The sequence below is a fragment of the Zeus faber genome (assembly GCF_960531495.2).
Source record: "Zeus faber genome assembly, chromosome: 15".
Lineage (NCBI taxonomy): Eukaryota > Metazoa > Chordata > Actinopteri > Zeiformes > Zeidae > Zeus > Zeus faber.
Genome location: NC_137194.1, coordinates 17,830,286 through 17,855,224, shown reverse-complemented (window position 1 = coordinate 17,855,224; position 24,939 = coordinate 17,830,286). Strand labels below are relative to the sequence as shown.

The 24,939-nt window shown below is 46.7% G+C and overlaps 2 protein-coding genes across 2 annotated transcripts in view; both read left to right on the top strand.

Annotated features, from left to right (window-relative positions):
- Positions 1-1,236: 1,236 nt before the first annotated feature.
- Positions 1,237-19,435, top strand: cacna1fa (calcium channel, voltage-dependent, L type, alpha 1F subunit a; the record flags this gene model as incomplete). The annotated part of the gene is made up of 46 exons (XM_080015275.1): positions 1,237-1,436; positions 1,500-1,605; positions 3,464-3,603; positions 3,695-3,840; positions 3,925-4,077; positions 4,194-4,390; positions 4,496-4,599; positions 4,750-4,892; positions 5,221-5,286; positions 5,380-5,443; positions 5,555-5,581; positions 5,695-5,855; positions 5,963-6,188; positions 6,574-6,781; positions 6,902-7,022; positions 7,239-7,311; positions 7,483-7,546; positions 7,628-7,685; positions 7,773-7,869; positions 7,982-8,111; positions 8,244-8,303; positions 8,387-8,493; positions 8,795-8,882; positions 9,102-9,209; positions 9,323-9,375; positions 9,977-10,123; positions 10,230-10,431; positions 10,540-10,698; positions 10,785-10,895; positions 11,336-11,419; positions 11,552-11,572; positions 11,751-11,879; positions 11,959-12,024; positions 12,172-12,263; positions 12,676-12,835; positions 13,314-13,441; positions 13,565-13,661; positions 15,537-15,639; positions 15,847-15,948; positions 16,468-16,592; positions 16,815-17,167; positions 17,321-17,533; positions 17,782-18,266; positions 18,365-18,474; positions 18,787-19,116; positions 19,229-19,435. Exons 1-46 carry the CDS (start codon positions 1,309-1,311, stop codon positions 19,433-19,435), a joined length of 6,252 nt encoding a protein of 2,083 aa, XP_079871401.1. The 5' UTR covers positions 1,237-1,308.
- A 4,582-nt stretch (positions 19,436-24,017) lies between these two features.
- Positions 24,018-24,939, top strand: part of sypb (synaptophysin b) — a gene marked incomplete at its 5' end in the record, with an annotated part of 9,091 nt that continues 8,169 nt past the window's right edge. The window contains one exon of the mRNA XM_080014823.1: positions 24,018-24,035. Coding sequence (XP_079870949.1) covers positions 24,018-24,035 — 18 coding nt within the window. The remainder of the gene's footprint in view (positions 24,036-24,939) is intronic.

Sequence of the window (24,939 nt, the reverse complement as noted above, 5' to 3'; positions counted from 1 at the left end):
TAGTTTTTTTGGGACGCGGGATGAAAACGGGACGGACGGCTTTTTAACTTTTAAGTTTTTTTTTTTTTTTCCCCTTAAAATCCTCCATTGATGTCTTGTTTTGAGCGGCGTGACGGGTCTCCTTCCCTCCTCCAAGTTGAGGCCTCCCCTTGCCTCGGATTTCCACGGTCATCCCTTTAAACGGCTCAATTAGTTTAATCCGCGGAGTTGACCACCTCGAATAACGGAGCGCTTTCATTCCGTTTCTTCCCCCTCTGCTATTGGGCCCGCGTGGCTAAAGTGTCACCGCAAGAAATGACTATTAAGAAGGGACTTGATCGGATTTAAAGGCGGCGAGGGGCGCGGGGGAATGGCCACAGACCCGGCCGGACGGGTGGCCGCTTTCGTCCAGTGTTCGCCTCGCGGGCTCCCCGAGGAGTTGCGGGTGTGATTTCCCCAATAGCGGAAGCGCGTTTGACACTGCGACCATGGAGGCGAGGAAGGGTAAGTTCCATACACACGGTGAGGAATGCGCTCCCGGTGTCACTTCGGTCCGCTGAGTGTCACTTCTCCAGCGCACTTCTGCAATCTGAGCTCCACTGAGTGTTATTAGAAGGGGAGGCCGTTTCATACGAGGGTTCGTTAATAACACACCTTGTTTCTGTATTAACCTGCGGGTTTGTGATCCGTCACAGGCCCCAACAGGTGTCCACAGCCCTACTTTTTGGGGTGGCACACTCTGCTCTAACCGAGAACTGGGTCACGTCTGGTCCCATAACATCAAGTGTCTGGGATGGAATTCCCGCCCGTTCTCCAACAACCTGTGTGCTGTCTGTGGCCCGGAGACACATGTTGAACACCTTTCCACCTCGGTTCTAAATCTCTGCCCGGGCTTATGCATTGAAATCCCGTCCTAATACAGTATGAACGAGCGTGATGTGCATGTCAGCTCAGGGAATGACTACCGCAAGCTGCATTGTTGACACACCACAGCTGAGCCACCAGGACCAGCAGGAACATGTCCCCTGCTCTAGACAACAAGTTGATCAATGAGGGCCAACCTTTCTGTTGCCCTTCCTCCGATCTATTATCAAACAATGGATAATTTAAATCTTTCACCTGTCATCTATTACCTATATTTGCTACAAATATTAAGTGATGATGTTATCAAATATCACAAAATATACACAGAACACTGATTTATATCTGTACCCTCTGTGTTTTTTTTTTTTTTTTTCAGATTCCCTCAATGGGGGAGATGGTGGGAAGTCAGACACACTGGGCTCAGCCAGCTCAGCCAGGAAAAGAGGAGGGGGGGCCAAGAAGGCGATGCAGGCCAACAAGTCTGCGCTTAGGGCCCCCCGAGCGCTCTGCTGCCTCACCCTCAGCAACCCTATACGCATGGCAGCCCTGGCCCTCGTGGAATGGAAATATCCTTCTGTCTGTTCACCATCTGGGTGTGGGTTAGTGTGGTCGCTGCATTGATATGAGCGTGCGTACCCTTAACTGCAATCCTCCAGGCCTTTCGACATATTCATTCTTCTCGCCATCTTTGCTAACTGTGTGGCCATGGGCGTCACCAAGCCCTACCCAGATGATGATTCCAATGCTAGCAATCACAACCTGGTAAGTCTTTAAGCAGGCAAATGCACTGCGGCTTGAGGTTTCTCGAGAAGGACCCAGTATACTCACCTAGTACGGTGCAGTTAACACACCCGATTTACCACAGGTACAAGAGGTAGAATCATGTTAGGATATAAGATGATATATTTTGTTGCATTAAGACACTTACAAGGACAGCCAGATGGTCAGATCCTGAGAGCCAGCTCCTGCATGTCTCTTCCATGAATTCACACTTACTATTTACGATTCACTGCTTGATGAAATTCAAGGAGAATTCCAATATGTGGGTAACAATTAATGAAAGGCTTGTGATCCCTCTTTTGATTTTAGGGAAGAAAAGGTTGTGGTGTGGCATCAGTCAAGTCACTCTGAAGGATAATGACATTTAAACACCAACTGTCTTCTTTGTCTTTTACTCATTGTCCTTTAAAACCTACATTCTGTCCTATACTCCCTTATTTCTGTCTGTCACGATCACTCTTACTCTATTCCCTGTCGCTCTTGCTCTCTCTCTATCTCTATCTCTCTCTCTCTCTCTCTCTCTCTCTCTCTGTCTCTGTATCTGTCTCTCTCACTCTCTCTCGCTCTGGCTCTCACTTTCTCTATTACTATTTCTCTGTACTATACCTCTACATTGTTATTGCACAATTGGAACCATATATTCAGAAAAAATAATGCATGACCCAAAATATAGCCTTCAAATGAAATCTTGAGGGTGTAGAAGTCATTGGCCAGTTTATTTCTGAGATTTGGCGGAAACACAAGAACACAAGCCGTTGTCAGTTTAGGACTGTGAATCCGTGTGCTGATTTAACCTTGTGGAGTTGGCCTGGCTGTGGGATATAATGGTTAGCAGATCCTTGTTGCTGAGGGAGAGTATCCCTTTATTGGATTGCACATGAGAGGAGGTGCGGTTTGTGCGTTGACCATACGGTCCCTGCCACAGTAGCTCACATTGGAACGTGTTTATTATTTAGGTTAGTTATTTTCCTATTCATGTGAAACACACTCCATAGTTTATGATAAGACATTCGGAATAGGCTTCAGATAAAGATTTGATGTATACAAGATCCATCCCTAAATGACCTGAAATAAAAGTTTATAGATGTCTCTAATGATTATTTGGATCGGTTGTTTTATGAGGTTTGCCAGTCCCAATTACCCTCCGTGACACCACTTGGCCGAGCTACTGTGTCAGTCTGAGGGGAAGGCCTGGCGACCAATGATTAGCAGAATTAGTCTGAAGGTTGAAAGATATATGGCGACCAGCTTAAGGATGTGGGACAGGCAGTGGGTTAAGAGGTTAGAAAGCCACTGTGATAAGCACTTTATGCGGGAGATCTTTTCATTTCGTCTGAAAGAGGCAACTGACGAGTGTGATAAAATGCTTCAATTTCCCTCCGCAACGACAAAATCATCAGCCGCTGGATGATATTGACAAAATCAAATATCATGATATCTTTTTACTATATCTCAATGTTGATTTTATTTTAATTTTTTACAATATTTGAGGGATGACCACGGGCGTGTACACAAGACATTTTTGAGAAAAATAATTTGTAATGTGGATATTATGAACAAGCTGGTAGAGTTTAGAACCACTAGAACAACAATAGTCTTTGAAGTTCATAAAATTGCATTCCTCTACTTTAATGCAAAGGCAACATTTGTATGCTACTATGTAGCGATATTACACATAACAAAATCCCAGGTGGTATCTAGTGTCATATCTCAATATCGATAATATACTGATCACCCAGCCCTACCATCATTACAAAGTCTCCTGCTTTATATCATAATGTTGTCTGAATTCCAATATGATCCCGATATTAGCGCCCCACCCTTTTCTTTTTACGCGCAGGAACAAGTGGAGTACATCTTCCTTGTCATCTTCACCATCGAGACCTTCACTAAGATCCTGGCCTACGGCCTCGTCATGCACCCCAGCGCCTACATCCGCAGCGGCTGGAACTTGCTCGATTTCGTCATCGTCATAGTTGGGTGCGCCGCCATCGATCTTTGGTTTCCGTGGTTTTTGGTAACCCCTGACGCAAAGTTCAGGCGCCACAACCCTCCAAATGTGTCTGTGCAGGTTGTTCAGCGTGATGGCTGAGGGGATGACGGACCACAAGCCGGGAGAGGCCCACCACGCCGCCGGGAAACCGGGAGGCCTGGACGTCAAAGCTCTGAGGGCGTTCAGGGTGCTACGGCCGCTCAGGCTCGTATCCGGAGTGCCGAGTACGTCCGTCTTACGCTGCCCATTTTTCTGAGCCGCCCGCTACTGATATGTCCTTGACTAAAACACCGTGTCTGCTGCGCCAGGTCTGCAGATTGTGTTGAACTCCATCATGAAGGCCATGGTCCCGCTGCTCCACATCGGCATGCTGGTCATGTTCGTCATCATCATCTATGCCATCATCGGCTTGGAGCTCTTCATCGGCAGGATGCACAAGACCTGCTATGACGTCAGCTCAGGTCTTTGCTGTGAATATAGTTGACTGGAATTCAACTCCATTTGTTCCGAGTTCCACGTCCCGTTTAGTTTAAATGCTCAGTGTAGCGCTCTTTTCCCTTGTTTCTCCCCCATTCAGGCTTAATGGTGGACGACGACCCAACACCCTGTGCTTTTGCTGGGAACGGGCGCTTCTGCGTGTCCAACGGGACTGAGTGCAGGGGCAAGTGGGAAGGCCCCAACGGCGGGATCACCAACTTTGACAACATCTTCTTCGCCATGTTGACCGTGTTCCAGTGCATCACCATGGAGGGATGGACCGACCTGCTCTACTGGGTATCCACAGTCCTCACGTCTCGTGTTTTTCTCTTTGACGGAGCCCTGCTTTCAAAACCCCCCCTCTCACTTTTTCCACCTCCCTCTCATCCTATCTCCACGCAGATGAACGACGCCATCGGCTTTGAAATTCCCTGGATCTACTTTGTATCTCTGGTCATTTTTGGATCGTTTTTCATCATAAACCTTGTATTGGGTGTGTTGAGCGGGTAGGTGTCGACAAAGTTATGAATGTGTTTGGTCTGTTTCTTTGCAGGTCGCTGCTATACGCTACATTTAAACGATAAAAGTATTAAAGTATTAAAGGATGGTGACCAAGAAACTGAACATAATGATTTTTTATGCATGTGGGTGTGAAGAGAGTTTTCCAAAGAAAGAGAGAAGGCCGTGGCCCGTGGGGAGCTGCAGAAGGCCCAAGAGAGCAAGCAGATGGAAGAGGACATGATCGGCTACATGGACTGGCTCATAGAGGCCGAGGACGTGGACGAAGAAGGAAACAAACGTTAGTTCCATGTACCGACACACACCCGCCCAAACACACACACACACACACACACACACACACACACACACACACACAGACACACACACACACACACACATTCTTGTACTGGTATCCAAGTGAGGTAAATACATCTGATAGGGGAGGACCCTATCAGGAGGGGATGTTTCCAGTGCACTTATAAACCAAAAAATGCAGAGACCAGTCCTCACACGTGTAGTAAAACAAATACACACGTACACACACACACACACACACACACACACACACACACACACACACACACACACTGAGAGTTGATGTAACCCACCTCTGCATCTCTCCGAAGGTGCTGCCATAGCCAAGAAAAAGATGATGAAGAAGTTTGGCTGGTATAAACACAGTGAGGACGGAGGTAAGGACGGCTGTCACTGCTCTGCGTCTCCTACTGTCCCACACACTGTTTTATCCTCTCTAACGGCTCTGACTCCTCTGCCGCCGCCCACAGAATCGGACTCCGATGACGACATTGCCTATCTCGATGATGACAGCGGATTCTGCGCTTCACTAATGTAATGGAACAACAAGCTTGTTTTGTTTTTGAAATATCGATGACAGGGCAGCGTTTCTCGACATCTTTCGTTTTCCCCGAATCGAATTTCCTTATTTTCTTTCTCTTTCAGGGCGAAGATGATGGCCAACAGTTTCTGGTAAGTCAATCCTCAACATCTCCGATCGGTTGGAAGAAGAGTCAAGTGAAACATTCAGGTTAGATCGTCAACGTAAAGTCAAAAAAACGCCGCTTGTCTTGCTTTGACCCCAGCGACCAGCTATGCCAGCTGAACCACACCTTCAGGAAGAACTGTCGCGTGGCGGTGAAGACAACCAACTTCTACTGGCTGGTGCTGCTGCTGGTGTTCCTCAACACGGTGGCCAGCGCCTCGGAGCACTACGGGCAGCCCAAGTGGCTCACGGAGATGCAAGGTCACAGCCAGCTCCTCCTCCGAGGCGCATGTTTCGTGAGAGCGCCGCAGTTTCTGCACTTGGAGGAAAACTCTGCTGAGCCTCATTGGTTTTGTTTCCCCCTGCAGAGCGCGCCAATAAGATCCTGCTGCTGCTTTTCACTCTGGAGATGTCGATGAAGATGTACGCCTTCGGCCTGCAGATCTACTTCATGGCGCTGTTCAACCGCTTCGACTGCTTCGTGGTGTGTGGCGGCATCCTGGAGACGCTGCTGGTGGAGCTTCAATTCATTCCGCCCATCGGCATCTCCGTGCTGCGCTGTATCCGCCTGCTCAGGATCTTCAAGATGACCCGGTAATTATTATAGATACCCGGTTTTTAGGATTTCACACCTGGGTTTGCATCAGATTTTTTTTTTAACGCATTTATTTTAGCACAACAAAACAGCACGGAAGCAGGTATTAGTGGCGATGAAATTCTAATCAAATCAAATAAAATTTAAGTAATGCAAATCAAAAATAAATCAATAATTTAAAATTATTGATATTTATTACTAAATAATTAAAATCAAGAAAAATGATATATTTACAAGTTTAAAGCACACATTCCAAACACACAAAAGTAATTCCGCGAAACTGGCAAAACAGTGCAGTTGTTAAAAAAAAAACCAGACTTCAGAATAGAATTTGTTTGATATTAACTGCATTAACTGACAATATTTCTGGCGTGTATTTCTCAGGCACTGGGCCGCCCTGTCAGACCTGGTCAACTCCCTGCTGAACTCCATGAAGGCCATCTGCTCCCTCCTGCTTCTGCTCTTCCTCTTCCTCATCATCTTCGCCCTGCTGGGGATGCAGCTGTTCGGAGGCAAATTCAACTTTGACGAGACGCAGATGAAGAGGAGCACCTTCGACTCCTTCCCCCAGGCGCTGCTCACCTGCTTCCAGGTGATTCATCCCATTTGAATCACCCGCGTGATTACCGAGTCCAAGGTGCCATGAAGTGATCGATCACGGAAATTGCCTTCGCGGACCTTTCTTTATTTCTTTCCTTCTCTCTCTTCTCAGATCCTGACTGGTGAGGACTGGAACGCTGTGATGTACGACGGCATCATGGCATACGGCGGCCCCATCTTCCCCAACATGGTGGTGTGCATTTACTTTGTCATCCTCTTTGTCTGCGGTAACTGTATCCTTTTCTAACGGAGATGAACGAAGATCGACTTGATCAGTTTTTGGTATTATTATCATTATTATTGAAAGTATTATTATGTTTACTATATTTTTTTGTGAAATTATGTAGGATTGCCGCCATTGGAAATATAGAACCGTTAAAATTTACTTTAACGAAATGTTGAGCCCACGTTTCCCCGTGAAGCAGGTAATTCCTTCATTCTCAAATCAGACATCCTGCTTAATGTCTTCTTGGCTATCGCCGTCGACAACTTAGCCGGAGGCGGCGGGAAAAAGAAAGTGGAGTAAGTCCCAGAGCTTCAGCTTCATTCAGAAGTCAATCAACCCTTTCCCTCTGTGATCTACTTCACTGTACACGGTTCCGTCTTGCTAAACGGGTGATACATGTTGAATGGGAAATGGTATAATATCCATCTCAAGCCGATGAGCTCACTGTTGGACGTTTGCACCTGCAGAGAGAAAAAGGAAGAGGAGGAGGAGTGGGACGACGACGAGGAGAAAGAAGACGAAGACGCGGCGGTAAGAAATGTTTGTCCTTCTTGACGGCTCCTGGCGATAGCGACGAGGAGGAAAGGCTGAGTCCTGTGTGTGTCCCCGCAGAACGAGGAGGACGACTGGCAGGAGAACGAGGAGCTGAGGGCCATCGAGGGGCTGGAGGGTGAGTGACCGTGAAGGTGAAGAAACCCCCCAAAAATAAATTCTGATACACAACTCAAAAACTTTGACTTTGATCTTCCCGCTGCAGGAGTCGCTCCCATGAAGCCCGAGTTTTCGGGGCCCAAAGAGAAGATCGTCCCAATCCCTGACGGCAGCTCCTTCTTCATTCTCGGGAAGAAGAATTGGTAATTGGAGATCGCGGATCGGTCGCGAGCGTTTGACTCTTCCTGCTTTTGTTGACGGCGAGAATCTAGTCCTCCGTCATGTGTTCATTCCATTTTTCCATCCCTCTGCCAGCTTGCGAGTGGCCTGCCACAACCTGATCCATCACCCCTACATCACCAACTTCATCCTCGTCTTCATCATCCTCAGTAGCATTTCCTTGGCGGCCGAGGACCCCATCAAGTCCCACTCGTTCAGGAACATCGTAAGGCCGCCATCTTCCCGGCTCTTGTAGGAGCTCTCACCTCGACCGCAGCCCTGGACGCCAACATTAACACATCAGCCCACCCTGTGCTTACCTCGATACCGTACTTTTCCCCATTTCTCCTCTCCTCAGGTCCTCGGCTACGCTGATTACGTGTTTACTTCGGTGTTCACGGTGGAGATCATACTGAAGGTAAATGTTACACCGAAGGAATTTGCCGCAAAAGGTGTCGAAATTCAGATTTTCTGAACGAGCCTTCTCCCCCGCGTGTCTAGATGACGGTTTACGGAGCGTTTCTTCACGCCGGCTCCTTCTGCAGAAACGCCTTCAACCTCCTGGACCTGTTGGTGGTCAGCGTGTCGCTCATGTCCTTCTTCCTCCAGTGAGTAATCTTCTAGCTCCGAATTCAGATTTGAGCAAAATCAGAATTTCCTGAACAAAGTAGAGGAAAGGGTGACTGCTTTGCTGCCTGACATTTGAAAACAAAGATGTCAACAGCGCCCTCCAGTGTTCAGTTATATATTGAGTAGGTTAGTAATTTGTAACTCTCTTAATATTTTACTCATTTAGAGTTCAGTGACTTAAGGTTTCACATAATGTGCTAATCTGGTTTTCACCTTGTGTTGTCAGACACTTTATTTATTTCATTGTATTCAAATGACGCTCTGCACCGCCACTTTCAGTTCTAGCGCCATCTCCGTGGTGAAAATCCTCCGAGTGCTTCGAGTGCTCAGGCCTCTTCGAGCCATCAACAGAGCCAAGGGACTCAAGGTAATATGTTATTATATGTTGTACGATGTTCTTTCTCTCTTACTCACTTTCTTTTCTTTATTTTTTCTTTCCTCTTTTCTTTCTTTCTTTCTTTCTTTCTTTCTTTCTTTCTTTCTTTCTTTCTTTCTTTCTCGGTGTGTTAAAGTTGTTTGTCTGATCTTCTTCCAGCTGGATATACTATTTATTAAATGAATCAACTTGTTGTTTTTTTGTCCGCAGAATGTTGTGCAGTGTGTGTTTGTGGCGATCCGCACCATCGGCAACATCTTGATTGTCACGTCGCTCCTGCAGTTCATGTTTGCATGTATCGGCGTGCAGCTCTTCAAGGTCCTTCATCTTCTTTTCTCTGCAGAACTCACGTGACAATGTTTCACCTGTAGACTTAAAACGGGAGTTATCTCTTAATGGCTCAACTTCTTTTTGCCATTTCCCTGTCACAGGGAAGGTTCTATAGCTGCACAGATGAGGCGAAGCACACGCCAGATGAGTGCAAGTAAGTATGTCCCACGCTTTAAAATTTCAAATTTTCTTAATTGTTGTCTATCACAATCAGTTTAAGCATGCGTTTCACTACGGATGATTAGCTTATAAATAAACGTAACAGTCTGAAAAAATGGAGAATTAAAGAGGAAGAGTAAAAAAATAAAATAAAATAGGATAAAAAGTGAAGTCAAAATTAAAATAAAATAAAAAATAAAAATTGTCAAATATTTAAATATAGCCAAAATTGAAAAATTATATATATATACATAGTCAAAATATACAGTTATCCCCAAAATATGAAAAATAGATAACATAAATAGTCAGATATATGAAAATATACAGAATATGCAATAAATTTACATCTACAATATACAAATTCATCCACTTTTTCAAAAATGTATACGTATATTATTTGAAGTTTACTGAATTTCATATGCTGTTCTTTTATATTGAAACAACACCATGTTGCCCTGTCATTTTAAATTAAACCGAATGAGATCTTCACCATCTACACTTCACAAGTTTTCCACACCAATTCATCACTGTAAGGACAGATGTGACAGTTAAACAGTTCTCTCACAAAACAAAATATTGTTTGTGAATTTGTTAAGAGGCACCTTCGTGGTCTACAAAGACGGCGACATGAACCACCCCATGGTGAAGGAGAGGATCTGGCAGAACAGCGACTTCAACTTTGACAACGTGCTGATGGGCATGCTGGCCCTGTTCACCGTCTCCACCTTTGAGGGCTGGCCACAGTAAGGAACACCACCACACCAGAATTTCGGGTTCTGCTTTGGTTTTTGACTACTTTTTAATGTTGCTTAATGTTTTCATTTCCTTTTTCTTTTTTTCCCCCTACAGACTTCTCTACAAGTCCGTGGATGCCAACGCGATAAACCGCGGCCCCATCTACAACTACAGAGTGGAAATCTCCATCTTCTTCATCATCTACATCATCATCATCGCCTTCTTCATGATGAACATTTTCGTGGGTTTCGTCATCATCACGTTTCGAGAGCAGGGAGAGGCTGAGTTCAAAAACTGCGAGCTGAACAAAAACCAGGTTCGGCCTTTTCACTCTTACATTTGAAATATCACGTTTTTGAGGCGATGGAATTGTTCTACTCTCCCGAAATTGAGCTTATTATGTCCTCTCTTTTGCCCCGCGCAGAGACAGTGCGTGTACTACGTCCTGAAAGCTCAGCCCATTAAGATTTACATCCCCAAAAACCCCTCTCAGCTCAAGTTCTGGAAGATCATCAACTCTAGCCAGTTTGAATACATCATGTTTGCGCTGATTCTAGGGAACACTCTCACTCTGGCCGTCCAGGTATCTCTCTGCAAACACCGGGCCTGTTTAAGTGTCTGACATTTTGTGCCGCGAGGTGAACGTCAACATGGTTTCCTGTTCCCTAGCACTACGAGCAGTCCAAGCTATTCACTTCAGTCATGGACATCCTCAACATGATCTTCACTGTGGTGTTCACCGTCGAGATGATCATCAAACTGCTGGCACTTCGAGCCCACGTGAAGTTCTTTCTATTTTCCTTTTAAGAGTTTTCAAACGCAATCATATCAACCAGACATACATGTGTAACCCAAAAAGCAGACAGCTGCACATAGGACCACAAGCACGAAGTGTACGTGTTTACCTCTATGCATAGCACATTGAACTCTCTAAAGCTTTGATTGTGGATTTTAATCAGAAATCAGAAGATTTTTTTCCCCCCGCCAGGGACATTTACATATACAAGAAATAGCCCCCCCAAAAAAATACAAAACAGAATTAGTCAGATGTATAAAAATATACAGAATATACAAAATGCGATACTATGTACAGGACAAATTATTGTGAATTATTAATTATTTCTGTGAACTAACTAGATTATTACAGTATGCACTGTGTGTGTAAATATTATAGCATATTAGTGTAATACTATTTCTATTTATGCCTCGTCTATCTGCAGCACTATTTCATCGATCCCTGGAATTCATTCGATGCTTTGATCGTGGTGGGGAGCGTTTTGGACATCGCCGTTTCGGAGTTAAGCGTGAGTTTCCACTGAGGTCGCACAATTACACGGGAGTGGTGTCACAGTTTGGTTAAATGGTGGAACTAAATCTCACCGCTGTTCTCATCTCGCCCCATTGTCTCTCGCGGAATCCCTGGGACATGACTCCAGGGAGGAGGCGGCCACGGCGAGGTAAGAGCTTCTGAAACATTGACTCCAGCTTCTGGAATCAATGTTTCCCCCTCACTTATCCGATTTAGTTTCCCCCGACACAGGCTGGCCCCGAGAGACTTTCTCGTGGTTTATTTTTCTGCAGTTTGCATTTCACACTTTTTTTTTTTTTTTTACATTTCCGTCCTTCCCACTCCAGGGCAAAGGGGAGAGCGGGAAAGTGTCCATCACGTTCTTCCGTCTGTTTCGAGTCTTGCGTTTGGTCAAATTGCTCAGCAAAGGGGAAGGAATCCGAACGCTCCTCTGGACCTTCATCAAGTCGCTGCAGGTCAGCGCGGCGACACACACACGACATCATTACGTCGCTGAACCTGACGCTTACGTGCTCTTGGATTTTCCCCTGGCAGGCGCTGCCCTACGTCGGTCTGCTCATCGCGATGATCTTCTTCATCTACGCCGTGATCGGCATGCAGGCGAGTCCTCTCCCGTCATATGAACCCGTTATTATTTCATCGGCTCACGCCTGACATGAAGTTAAGTTAAGTTGTTAATAACGGTTGAGGCTTCCTCCCGCCGAGGGTCTCGTTGGTTAGAAAGCGCTGCGTTCCGTCTCCTTTCAGACGTTCGGGAAGGTCGCCATAGACGAGAGCACGCACATCAACAGGAACTGTAACTTCCAGACCTTCTTCATGGCCGTTCTCCTACTCTTCAGGTACAAACTTATTTTATTTCATTTTGTCATATGTCATAGCCCAAATATGACATTGTTTTAGTTTGGTATTTGTAGATGGTCTCCCTTTCCCTGTCCCTTTAGGGCCTCCTTTCTTCTGTCTCCGCTTGTCGCCATTTTCATTCATTCGTCATTGGCAGCGTGACAGTTCTATGGGCGCGTTTTTATGCAAATATATATTTACACACTCAATCCTCTCTCTTTCAAAGAATTGGGACTTAACACTTCACATTAATTGCAAGCAAATCGTGCCTTACCGGAAGCCTTCCTGAATCCGGTTTGCTTTGAGTATCATACAAATATGAGAAACCTATGAACGGGTTAATGCTCTCTCTCTCTCTCTCTCTCTCTCTCTCTCCCTCTCTCTCTCTCCTCCCTCTCCCCTTCTCCCTAGGTGCGCCACGGGGGAGCAGTGGCAGGAGATCATGTTGGCGGCGCTGCCCGGCAGGCGCTGCGACCCGGAGGCCGACACGGAGCCCGGAGAGGAGTTCAGCTGCGGCAGCAACTTGTCCTACATCTACTTCATCAGCTTCTTCATGCTCTGCGCCTACCTGGTGAGAGGAGCCCCCTCATCACGTAACGCGTTCCCTTCACTCATGTTGTACTTTGATTTGCAATTTGATGCTGTCCCCGGCTTTGACGTTGCGGTTTCATAAAAGTCAAAGTTATCCGTTCAAATCTACCGAGTGAAACATGATTCATGGCTGATGAGGAGGAGGGGGAGCAGGATCAAAATGAACGGGGGTTGTTTTGTATTAACACTGGTTGTGTCCTTAGCGTTGGTATCAGTGCATTCCTAATGTGACATTATGACTTATGGCTCCATTGAAAACTATTTTATAATATAATTATATATGTCTCTGAATGGGTATTATGGAGGTGATAGTGCTTCATCTCATCCAATTTATTTAGAAAACCTTTATTTGAAAAAAAGAAAGCTTTTGTTCCAATTGTACTGAATATTTTTTTAGATTTGGCATATTGTGTATCATAATGAATAGTATTAAACATGACGCCTGCCCTTCTTCATAGATTATCAATTTGTTCATCGCCGTCATCATGGACAACTTTGAGTATCTGACCAGAGACTGGACTGTGCTGGGTACGCACCACTTGGACGAGTTCAAGCGAGTTTGGTCCGACTACGATCCTGAGGCCACGTAAGACTTTTCCTTTTTTTTTTACGCCGGCGCTTCCCTTCTTTCTCACTGGAGTGAAAAAGTTTCTCAGCCTCCAATTACCGCGGGTAAATGTCTGCTCCGTGTTTTTCAACCTCGCTGCAGGGGTCGGATAAAGCACATAGACGTGGTGACCATGTTGCGCAGGATCCAGCCGCCTCTCGGCTTTGGGAAACTCTGCCCTCACCGGGTGGCTTGTAAAGTGAGTCATTTGCCTGTGTGTTTACAGAGGTTGTTTGAAAAAGGATATACAGTTTTTAATTTCAAAGTCTTTTTTTTTTTGGTCAAATTTTACCCTTGCTTAATCAAGTTCACCAAAATCTCAAATACTACATTTTAATTGTACTCAGCTGAAAACATCAGTTGTAGTGGATCGAGCGGAAGGTGGAAGGTTGCATCCAGGCGGGATCGTTTAGGGAAGTAGCATCAAAAGGTTAAGTTCGATTACGTGAGGCTTTTATCCAAACTGTCGCTTCACTGTAGGCCCATGGGTTTATGGGCACGACCTCGTATTGGTTTTTCTTCATCAGAGACCTTAAATGCAAATATTATATAGAGGCAACTTAAGACAACATCTTACGCCGGACACACTGAGAGGCAAATTCCCAAAAGGATTGTGGGGCTTTTGCGGCCACTAAACCGGCGCAAATAACAGAAAAAGCAAGCGTCTAATTCACAAAGCGCCCGCAAATGGTGAAATGCGCCCCTAACTTCACTGCCAAGCAAATAGCGTTTCGGTGCGATGGTGCAATTTGCGCGTATTTAAATGAGGCATTGTGCATTTATTTGATGCAAAATTTGCCTTTTTCAATGCAAATGAGCCTCATTGCAAAAACTTCCAATTCACAAACACCAGTGATAATAGCCACAAGCAGTTAGAGTAATATTATAACTGTCTGCAGAGACCTGGGGGTAACTGCGCGAGACCAATTATTATAAATTTTTTTTAAAGGCAACTCTGCACGATTATCTTCAGAGAGCTAGTGTAATTGAAGCACATTTATAAGGGGTAGTCACCCAGACTTTCCAGTGATCTGTTAAAAATATTTTGACATTATTATTATAATTGTTATTACTGTCACGGCATCTGTAATGCCGTGCTCATCTGTAATGCAGAATGCTACCGGAATCTGTGGTTTTCAAAATGCACTCCAATAGCAACTTGTTTATATTTTGAATAATTTATTGTACAAATAAGGAGCTACAAACATTGACAAAAACGTTTCTTTGATTTCTATTAAACTCGAAAGATGTCAAAAAAACAACTAAAAGTTATGGGGAATAGTGACAAAGTGGTCAAAATTGGCATTGAACCGCAGATGGCATCGGACCTCATAGGACCATGGACAGCTCCGCAGGCCGTGGCCTTCTGGTTGCAGCGGCCCGAAACTTGGTAGAGTAAAATATATAAAATTAACTGTCATCATTTCTACATTATAATTCTGAGATTCAGCGAGAGCTAGAGTTTCGTGAGTAAAAATTTTAATATATGCACATTTTATTTAAGCAATAAATGAACTATTTGGGAAGGTACGTTTTATTGCGGATTTACTCATACTATTTAAATGTTTTATAGTCACTGCACATAAACTTAAAAATACTAAGTAGAACCCAGGTTTCAAATCCCCTGTCAGGATTTTGCACCGACGCAGCCCCTTCAAGGATTTCCTTACAATTTTACACTTAAAATGAAAATAACTACTATCCTATAACTATGACTCAAAACAAGGACAAATTGCACTCAGCAACAAAACTTTATGGACGTGTTTGCGGTCTCATATCATTAGCGAAATATCTTTTGTGAATCGGACGTTGAGACGGGGCAGGTAGCGGGCATAACTAATGTTCAAGTCATGGTGCTATTAGTGGCGGAAATCCATTCTTTGTGAATTCGCCCCTTAGTCCTTAAGCAGTGAGCTCCTAACATACTGAGCCAGTCGGTCGTACTTAGCTCCTCCCGAGGTCTGGATCGCAGCCTCCACGTCCCCCTGCCAATCCTATTAGTGACCCAGCCCTCCCTCTCTCCCGCCCGCCCTCCCTCACTCTCTCCCTCCATCTCCACCTCTCCTCCCATCAGAGGCTGGTTGCTATGAATGTGCCACTGCACACTGATGGGACAGTCACCTTCAGTGCAACCCTGTTTGCGCTGGTGCGCACCTCGCTCAAGATTAAGACTGAAGGTGAGACACACACACACACACACACACACACACACACACACACACACACACACACACACACACACACACACACACACACACACACACACACACACACACACACACACGCACACACACACACACGCGCGCGACTAGACTATTGGTCTTAGCGTGGAACTACTACCTTCCTATGGTCAAATGATCTTCCGTACGTCTTCCCCGCGCCAGGCGCCATCGACCAACAGAACGAAGAGTTAAAGGTGATTATAAAGAAGCTGTGGAAACGCACCAAACCTAAACTCATCGACGAAATCATCCCACCGCCCAGAGGTAAAGTACGGAGAAATATTCTTGTTTACTAAGACTTTGTTGCAATTTGGGGAAGAATTGATACCACTACTTCAAGTATCAAACGATATAAAATTATTTTACTGCACAGTGTAAAGAAAAAGTTTGGATATTTACAGCTAAATTATTTCAATATAATAATTTTTTCTCCATGAGAAACATTCCTCTATGTGTTGAAAAAGGAAAAACCGCAGGTTTTAAGTTTACTACTGCTCATGGTATCAAACCTTTGTGTTGGCGATATTCTCTAATACAAGACTTTATTTAAGCCTTGTATCGGTGCAATAATCAATAACAGTATCAGTATTCAAATAAATTAAACCAGTAGAAATATATCAAAAAGTTTTCCTATTAATATTCATAGGGTAAAGGACAATTCTGCAAGTCTTCTCCAGCTTTCTATTCTCCATAGTCTCTAAAATGAAAACACTGCCTCCATTTACTACACCTTCACTCTGTATAGTCTTTCTTACGCTGATTTCCTTTGGTTTGTTTGTTTAGGGGATGAGGTGACTTGTGGGAAAGTCTATGCAAGCTTCTTGATCCAAGACTATTTCAAGAAGTTCCGCAAGAGAAAGGAGCGTGAAAGGAAAAGCAAAAAGAAGGACCGGGCAGCTTCTCTGCAGGTGAACCCCTAGGATCAGTGCTAACTGCAAGACCCCTGTTTCCTAACACACTGATGTAACTTTTGCTGGGCAAATGTGTGTGTGTGTGTGTGTGTGTGTGTGTGTGTGTGTGTGTGTGTGTGTGTGTGTGTGTGTGTGTGTGTGTGTGTGTGTGTGTGTGTGTGTGTGTGTGTGTGCGTGTGTGTGTGTGTCTATGTGGTGGGCCCGTGGACGTGTGCACAGCAAGGGCTGCGGACGCTCCGGGACCTGGCCCCGGAGATGCGTCTGGCCATGGCTTGCGACCTGGAGGAGGAGGAGGTCACCGACGGGGAGCAGATGGCGGGCGATGAGGTTTTCGAGAGTGAGGCTGGCACCTCCGTCAACACCACCCCCGCCAACACCCCCTTGCCCCCCCCGGACCTGACGGAGGAGCAGACCACCGTGTTCATGGAGCCCCCCCGCATTCCCCAGCCCGACGAGGATGTGATCACGCAGCAGGTGATGGGGCTCTCGGAGAACCAGTGTCCAGAGTCCCAGCTCTCGGGAATGAGCGTGGTGGTGGAGCAGCCGGCGAGGTCCGAGCCCGTCCCTGCCAGGTGGAGTCTCTTCATCCGTACTACACCCGTTCATCTCACTGACCAATGATTACCAATAGGAATTTGATATAGATACCACCCGGTTGAATTGAGTAAGTCCATCTGTTTGGAAATGTTTCCCAGCACTCTTTAAATTCAGTCTTTGTGTAACAGGTTCAGTCCTCCTTCCAGCCATTTGCTGGAGTTCATCAGCAAGCCGCCTTCTCCACCTCCGCCAGCGACGGCAGGTGGTGCAGAAGTGGTGGCAGATGAAGTGGTGGCAGATGAAGTGGTGGCAGATGAAGCGGTGGCGGTGGCCGCGACCGCAGCCGAGCAGGCGGTGTATTACCCTGAAGGAGACGCGGCAAGCACAGTTGCCGCAGATGGGTAGGGAACAAAAATATATTGTGTTTGTATTTCCATGTCCTGTGTGTGTGTGTGTGTGTGTGTGTGTGTGTGTGTGTGTGTGTGTGTGTGTGTGTGTGTGTGTGTGTGTGTGTGTGTGTGTGTGTGTGTGTGTGTGTGTGTGTGTGTGTGTGTGTGTGTGTGTGTGTGTGTGTGTGTGCGCAGTTACAGTTTATAGTTCAAATCTTGCTCAAGCGCTTGTTTTTTTTTGTTTTTTGTGTAATTCATAGATACACATATCCAGAGGTGCCAGCCATCTCCATCGTCCCTGTTGAGACCGAATACAACAGGCAGCGTTTGGAACGATCTGAGAATGTGGTGGAAATTCCCTACGACAATAACGTCGGCGACGAAGACGTTCACGCGGAGAGCGTCAACGTCAGTAGCCCCGCTGCCTACAACGGAAACGGGTACAACGGAAACGGGTACAACGGCAACGGGTACAACGGCAACGGGTACAATGGAAACAGGTTCAACGAAAACGGGTTCAACGGGTACGACTACGTTGAAACTGAAGCCTCCTACAACGGAAACGGAAGTGTCATCAGCGTCAACGGTAACGACAGCACGGCCAGCATCCAGTTCAATGGTAACGACAGCACGGCCAGCCTCCAGTTCAACGGCAACGGCAGCCTGGGAAACGGCTACACGCCAAACGGCTACAACAGCGACGTGCAGGTTGTCAGGCGGCGGCTGCTCCCCGTGGTACCTACAGGTGGGGAGGCGTATGATGCGAGGTCCTGCGCAGCCTCTCAGAAGGCGTGCGGCGCTTTGGGTTTTATTCAGCCGCGCCTCCTCCCTTCTTCGTTTCAGGTCGCAAACCGTCCTTTAACCTACAGTGTCTGAGGCCGCAGACCAGCGTGGACGACGTCCCCGTCTCGGGCACCTTCAGGAGCTCGCCCGCATCCAGAGCCCGTCTGCAGGTAAAACTTAACCACACACACATTGTGTCATCAAACACCCATAATTGCCAATGTCAAACACTAATTCCCCAGTTAAACTTATGGGGATGGTTGCACCACCTTTAGCAGCAGTAACACCCGAACTGCTTTAATTTAGACACATTGGTAGGTTGTCAAGAATGAACTTTGTTTACTCAGGATCCATTTGTCTAGTATTGTGTGTGTGACAGTGTGACAAATCTGCAATAACAGAGAAAAAGAGGAAGGGTGAAAATGCTGCTTCGCATCTCATTGCTCGTTCTTCTTTTTCTCCGTCCACCTCTTCGACGTCAGATGCACCACAGCCTGGACTCTCGGCACGGCAGCGTTTCCTCGCTGTCGTCGCCCTCCTGGGCCAAGACGGCGACCGGCGTCACCACTCCGGCCCCGGGACTCACGGGTCCCACGGGACGCCGAGGCAAGCTGCTCTACACCCCCATGATCCTGGTGGACGAGGCCACGGGCACCCACCAGCCGCTGTGGTCGGACGGCACCGCCAGCCTCCCCGTGGGGAGCCGCTCCGGCTGGTACCCGGGTCAGAGCAGGACGTTCACCAGTGTCAGGATGCCGCCCGTCAGCCAGGGCTTCATGGAGAAAGGCAGCGCCGACAGTCTGGTGGAGTCTGTGAGTGGTGGGATGGAAACTGGAAGGGGGCGGGTTGCATTTTCCAATAGAATGACGAAATGGTCTTCACTGTTCTCTTCATCTTTGCTCCTTTATTTCTGTCTGCCACCAGATCTTGATATCCGAGGGGCTCGGCCTTTACGCCAGGGATCCCAAGTTTGTGAACTTTGCCAAGCAAGAGATCGCCGGGGCCTGTCACATGACCCTGGACGAGATGGAGAGCGCTGCGTCGGACATGATCGCTCGAGGAAGCGGTCAGCCGACGGGGCGCTTTGAGGAGGAGCTTGCCGACGAAATTAACTGCGTGATATCCTACTGATGTCGGCAAATTGGGAAAGCACCACTTGGGGGTGGGGGAATTCCTATGTAAGAAAAAAAGGGAATATTTTGTTTGCCTTGTTTTTATGACATTTTTGTCAAAACAGACAAGGATTTTGGAGAGCGTACCTACCTCTCAGGTCACAATGCTTGGCGTGCTCGATGTGAGACTTTCTGAAAGCAGGACCTGGAATAACGACACAATTAACTTCTGGTGTAAATCTATCAATCTGTTGCAGGATTCCCAAAAGGTTTCCCACATATGACTGCATCATTCTGCACGAAAGCCTGCCCAATGTGACTGCATTTTCATTTCAGAACACATTTTATCTTTATTATGGACGTTTTTGCATCGTATTCTCGTTTTGTACTATACTTGAATTGTTGTCACTTTATACAATCCATTATGCTTGAAGTTAAAAATCATTATATACAAATTACATTAGAGTCATATGGCATCAACACGTTGATATTATGCAAATTGTACCTGCCCGTAGGATAAGCAGTATATGCAGTTGTTTTTGGGCCACAGGGCCTGGGGGGGGCACACGATGAGTGTGAAGTCTCCTCTCCGCTCCTTTCCGCATTCCACCAATTTGCGCCGCTTCTCCAAATTTCCCCTGCGTTTCTCCAAACAAAACAAAAGAAAACAACATGTTGGATTGTGTATTCATGTTTCTGAGTTTCCTAGTTGAAAGAAAGAAAAAAACGCACCGTGCGATCCGCGCAGCATCGCACATGGCAGCTTAAGGGGCCACATTCATGATTGTTATATGGGAAATGTATTTTTAAGACATCTGTATAGCATTACCTATTTTAGAGAAACATTTGAACTTGCTGAGTGTTTTGTATCCTCTAAGATACAAAATACTAAAATGTTATAAAGTACGATGATGAAACAAAGTAACAAAACACTTGGGACTCTTTTGCCTGTCAGGTAAGTTATCTTATATGCGCAATAAAATTCTGATAGTTTTCCTCAAGCCTTTTGTTCTCTTTTGAATTTGCATTGGTGTGACATTTAAGAGGAATTCGATGGAAAATATTTCATGTCTAATATTTACTAGTTTTATCAAGGAAATCCCAGAAGAGGGAGAGACTGCAACACTTTTCATGAAGACATGGTGAACGCTCTTTTTCTCCGAAAGTATTTCATAAATCCAGTTGTTGCAGTCGACTCTGGGGGTTCCTTTCTCTCCCTCTTATGGGATTTTTTGGCAAGAACCCCGTCCCAGAAATAACCAACTTATAAAGCTATTATATATTTTTCTTTCGGCTGCTCCCGTTACGGGTCGCCACAGCGGATCATCTGCCTCCAATACCTTCTGTTCTGCGCATCTTCCTCCCTTACACCAACCGCCTGCATGTCCTCCCTCACCACATCCATAAACCTTCTCTTTGGCCTTCCTCTTTTCCTCTTGCCTGGCAGCTGCATCCTCAGCATCCTTCCCCCAACGTAACTCTCATCTCTCCTACACACGTGTCCAAACCATCTTAATCTGGCCTCTCTCACTTTTTCACCAAACTGTTCAACCTGAGCTGTCCCTCTAATGTACTCATTCTTAATCCTGTCCATCCTTGTCACTCCCAATGAAAATCTCAACATCCTCAACTCTGCCACCTCCAGTTCAGCCACCTGCCTTTTTGTCAGTGCCACCGCCTCGGGGCCTGTCGCATGACACTGGACGAGATAGAGAGCGCTGCGTCGGACGTGATCACTTGAGGAAGCGGTCAGCCGACGGGGCGCTTTGAGGAGGAGCTTGCTGACGAAATTAACTGTGTGATTTAAAACCGCCTCTAAACTGTACAACATGGCTGGTCTCACTACCGTCCTGTAGACCTTCCCCCTCACTCTAGCTGGAACCCTTCAGTCACAGATCACTCCGGACACTCTTCTCCACCCACTCCACCCTGCCTGTACGCTCTTCTTCACCTCTCTCCCGCACTCTCCGCTGCTTTAGATGGTCGACCCCAAGTACTTGAACTCATCGGCCTCCTCCACCTCCACTCCTTGCATTCTCAGCTTTTCGCCGCCCTCCCTCCCATTCAGGCACATGTATTCTGTCTTACTTCTGCTGACTTTCATGCCACTTCTCTCTAATGCCTCATGCCTCCACTTCTCCAGGCTCTCCTCAACCTGCTCCCTACTCTCGCTACAGATCACAATGTCATCCGACATCATAGTCCACAGGGACTCCTGCCTGATTTGATTCTGTTAACCTGTCCATCACCATTGCAAACAAGTAAGGGCTCTGAGCTGATCCTTGATGCAATCCCACCTCCACTTTTAATGCCTTCATCACACCTACTGCACACCTCAGTACTGTCTGACTGCCCTCATACATATCCTGTACAACTCTTACGTACTTCTCTGCCACCCCCAACTTCCTCATGCAATACCACACTTCCTCTCTCGGCACCCTATCATATGCTTTCTCTAATCCCAAGACACAGTGCAACTCCCTCTGGCCTTCCCTGTACTTTTCTATCAGCATTCTTAAAGCAAACATTGCATCTGTAGTACTCTTTCCTGGCATGAAACCATACTGCTGCTCACTGATCCCCACCTCTCCTCTTAACCAGCCTTCACTACCCTTTCCCATAGCTTCATGCTGTGGCTGATCAACTTTATTCCCCTGTGGTTACTACAGCTCTAGGAAAAGGCATTTCCATTGCCTTTGCCACTTCTCTTTTCGCCTTGTGCCACATCAGCTTGTACTCCTGTCTACTTTCTTCATCTCTCTGACTATCCCATTTCTTCTTCGCCAACCTCTTCCGCTCTATGCTCACCTGTACTTCCTCATTCCACCACCAAGAGTCCTTGTCTTCCTTCCTCTTCCCGCATGATACACTGAGTACCTCCTTGGCCGTCTCCCTCACCACTTCTGCAGTTGTTTCCTAGTCATCTGGTAACCGTTCATTCCCACCTATTGCCTGCCTTACCTCTTCTCTAAATTCCATGCAACACTCCTTTTTCAACTTCCACCATTTTATCTTTGGCTCTTCTTTTACTCTCTTCCTCTTCTTGGCCTCCAGAGTCTTCCTACAGACCACCATCCGATGCTGCCTAGCAACACACTCCCCTACCAACACTTTGCAGTCACTAATCTCTTTCAGATTGCACCTCCTGCATAAGATGAAGTCCACCTGTGTGCGCCTTCCTCCGCTTGTGTATGTCACCCTGTGTTCCTCCCTCTTCTTGAAATACGTATTCACAACAGCCAATTCCATCCTTTTGGCGAAATCCACCACCATCGGTCCTTCCACATTCCTCTCCGTGACACCATACCTACCCATCACCTTCTCGTCACCTATGTCTCTGATCCCTTCGCCAACATGCCATTGAGATCTGCTCCAACGATCACTCTCTCTCCCTTGGGGACCCTCTCCACCACTACATCCAACTCACTAAAGAATTCTTCTTTCTCTTCCATCTCACACCCAACTTGGGAAGCATATGCACTGACCACATTCATTATCACCCCATCAATTTCCAGCTTCATGATCATCACTCTGTCCGACACTCTCGTCAACTCCAAAACACTCTTGACATATTCTTCCTTCAAGACTACCCTTACCCCATTTCTCCTGCCATCCACTCCATGGTAGAACACTTTGTACCCGGCTCCGATACTCCTGGCGCTACACATAGTACATCTACCTTCCTTCTCTCCGTCATGTCAGCCAGCTCTCTCTCTTTACCCTTCATAGTGCCAACGTTTAAAGTTCCTACTCTCAACTCTACTCTCCTACCCTTCTTCCTCTCCTGCTGTCTCCGGACAGGCCTTCCCCCTCTTCTTCTTCGGGCGACAGGAGCACAATTTCCACTGGCACCCTGTCGGCTAACGGCACCAGAGGCGGTCGTTGTCAACCCGGGCCTCAAACGATTCGCCGTGGAAATCAGATTTGTTGTCCGCATGTTTGATTTGGCATGCTTTTTACGCCGGATGCCCTTCCTGACGCAACCTATTATCTTATTAACTTATTCAATTCATCCGGGCTTGTGACCGGCACCGATGATACACTGGCTTGCGCACCCCCAGTGGCTAGATTCAACTTGTAAAGCTGTTATATAACTTCTACAAATTCTACTAGTTTTTACTTGCATGGTCACGGTGGTGCTTTATATGATTTTGAAGAATAAAATCAGGAAAAAGTGCCATTTCAGTGACACAGTATATGTATTCATTGTGGAAAATAGCTTCAGCGGTAACTTCGGGTAGAGTAAAAAATAATGTATGAATGTATATGAATGCAGATCTGACCGCCTACCCGCCCCCGTCTAGTAACGCATAAACAGTCTCCATGCGTGTGGTTCTTTATTACCACCGCAGGCGCTCTGCGCTGCGCCCTAAGAATAAAGCTGCGCTGTGATTGGTCAGGGCGAGCGGCTCGTGTCTCGCTCCGCGTCCAATGGAATCGCTGACGTATCAACGGCTTCGCGTGCCTCATCAGCGAGATCGTGACGCAACGCGGCTGTTCCGGGCTCCGCGCCGCCTCCTCCCGCCGCGGCTGTTCCGGCTAAAGCGCTCCCCTCCCTCCTCCTCTTTCGTGATCCTCTTATCGACGAGTGAGCGGCCAAGATGGATGTCGTAAACCAGGTAAGATTTCGGAAGGAAAGAAAATCTGTTAGAACGCCCATTCACGCGTGGTCACTATTATTTTAATGCTTTTTAAAAATGTCTCTTTTGAATTCGTCTTGCCTTCTACTTGATATTTTTAGAGGGCGGGTATAAATCTGCCGACCTTTAGCTTGGAATGCGCTGCTTTCAATCGGCTGTGCAGATATTTAAGCACCGATTTACACTTAAAAAAAAAAAAGGAAAAATGAAAATTGTCCACCTTCATTTATTTTTACTCGAGTGGAGCATGCGGTGGATGTGATGGAGCGGCCCGCTAAACAGTCCAAGATGTGGAGGTGGAGGTTGTCTGCAGCAATGACATTTGGTTACTGAAGGAGGATAAATCCTAGGCATCTGGTTGGAGCACAATTATTCCCACCGTGGTCGTCCCCCCGCACGGGCTTATTAAGACAAATAAACACATCACAGATAATTGTGATTGATGTCCGCGGCCGTTTTGGGTTTTTTTTTTTTTCCTGGTACCCGCAGTATAGGCCTGTCTCCATCGGATCTAGCACGGAGCCTGGACGAGGTTATCTCCACAGCGCCCCGTAGGATGCGGCGACCTGCGGCTTTTCTGGGGATTTAGGCGTGAAGCGGGATACCGCACAGGACGCGTTAAAAGCCTCAGCCCGAGTGTGCGTCGTCTGTTTAATATGGATGTCTGACAAACAGGTTTATCCAGTGGAACACACAATATGTGGCTGGGGTGTAGAGGCGGACCCCGAGTGCGGCCATTTATTGACGCTCGCTGGGGGACGCGCCGCTGTCGCAATCACCTGCACGCGGCTCCGGAGCCGCTCGAACGGACGCTTGATATCAAATGTCCGCAAAGAGCGCGTCCACCCGAGGGCCCGGCCCCCGGGGGAGAATAAACACATCA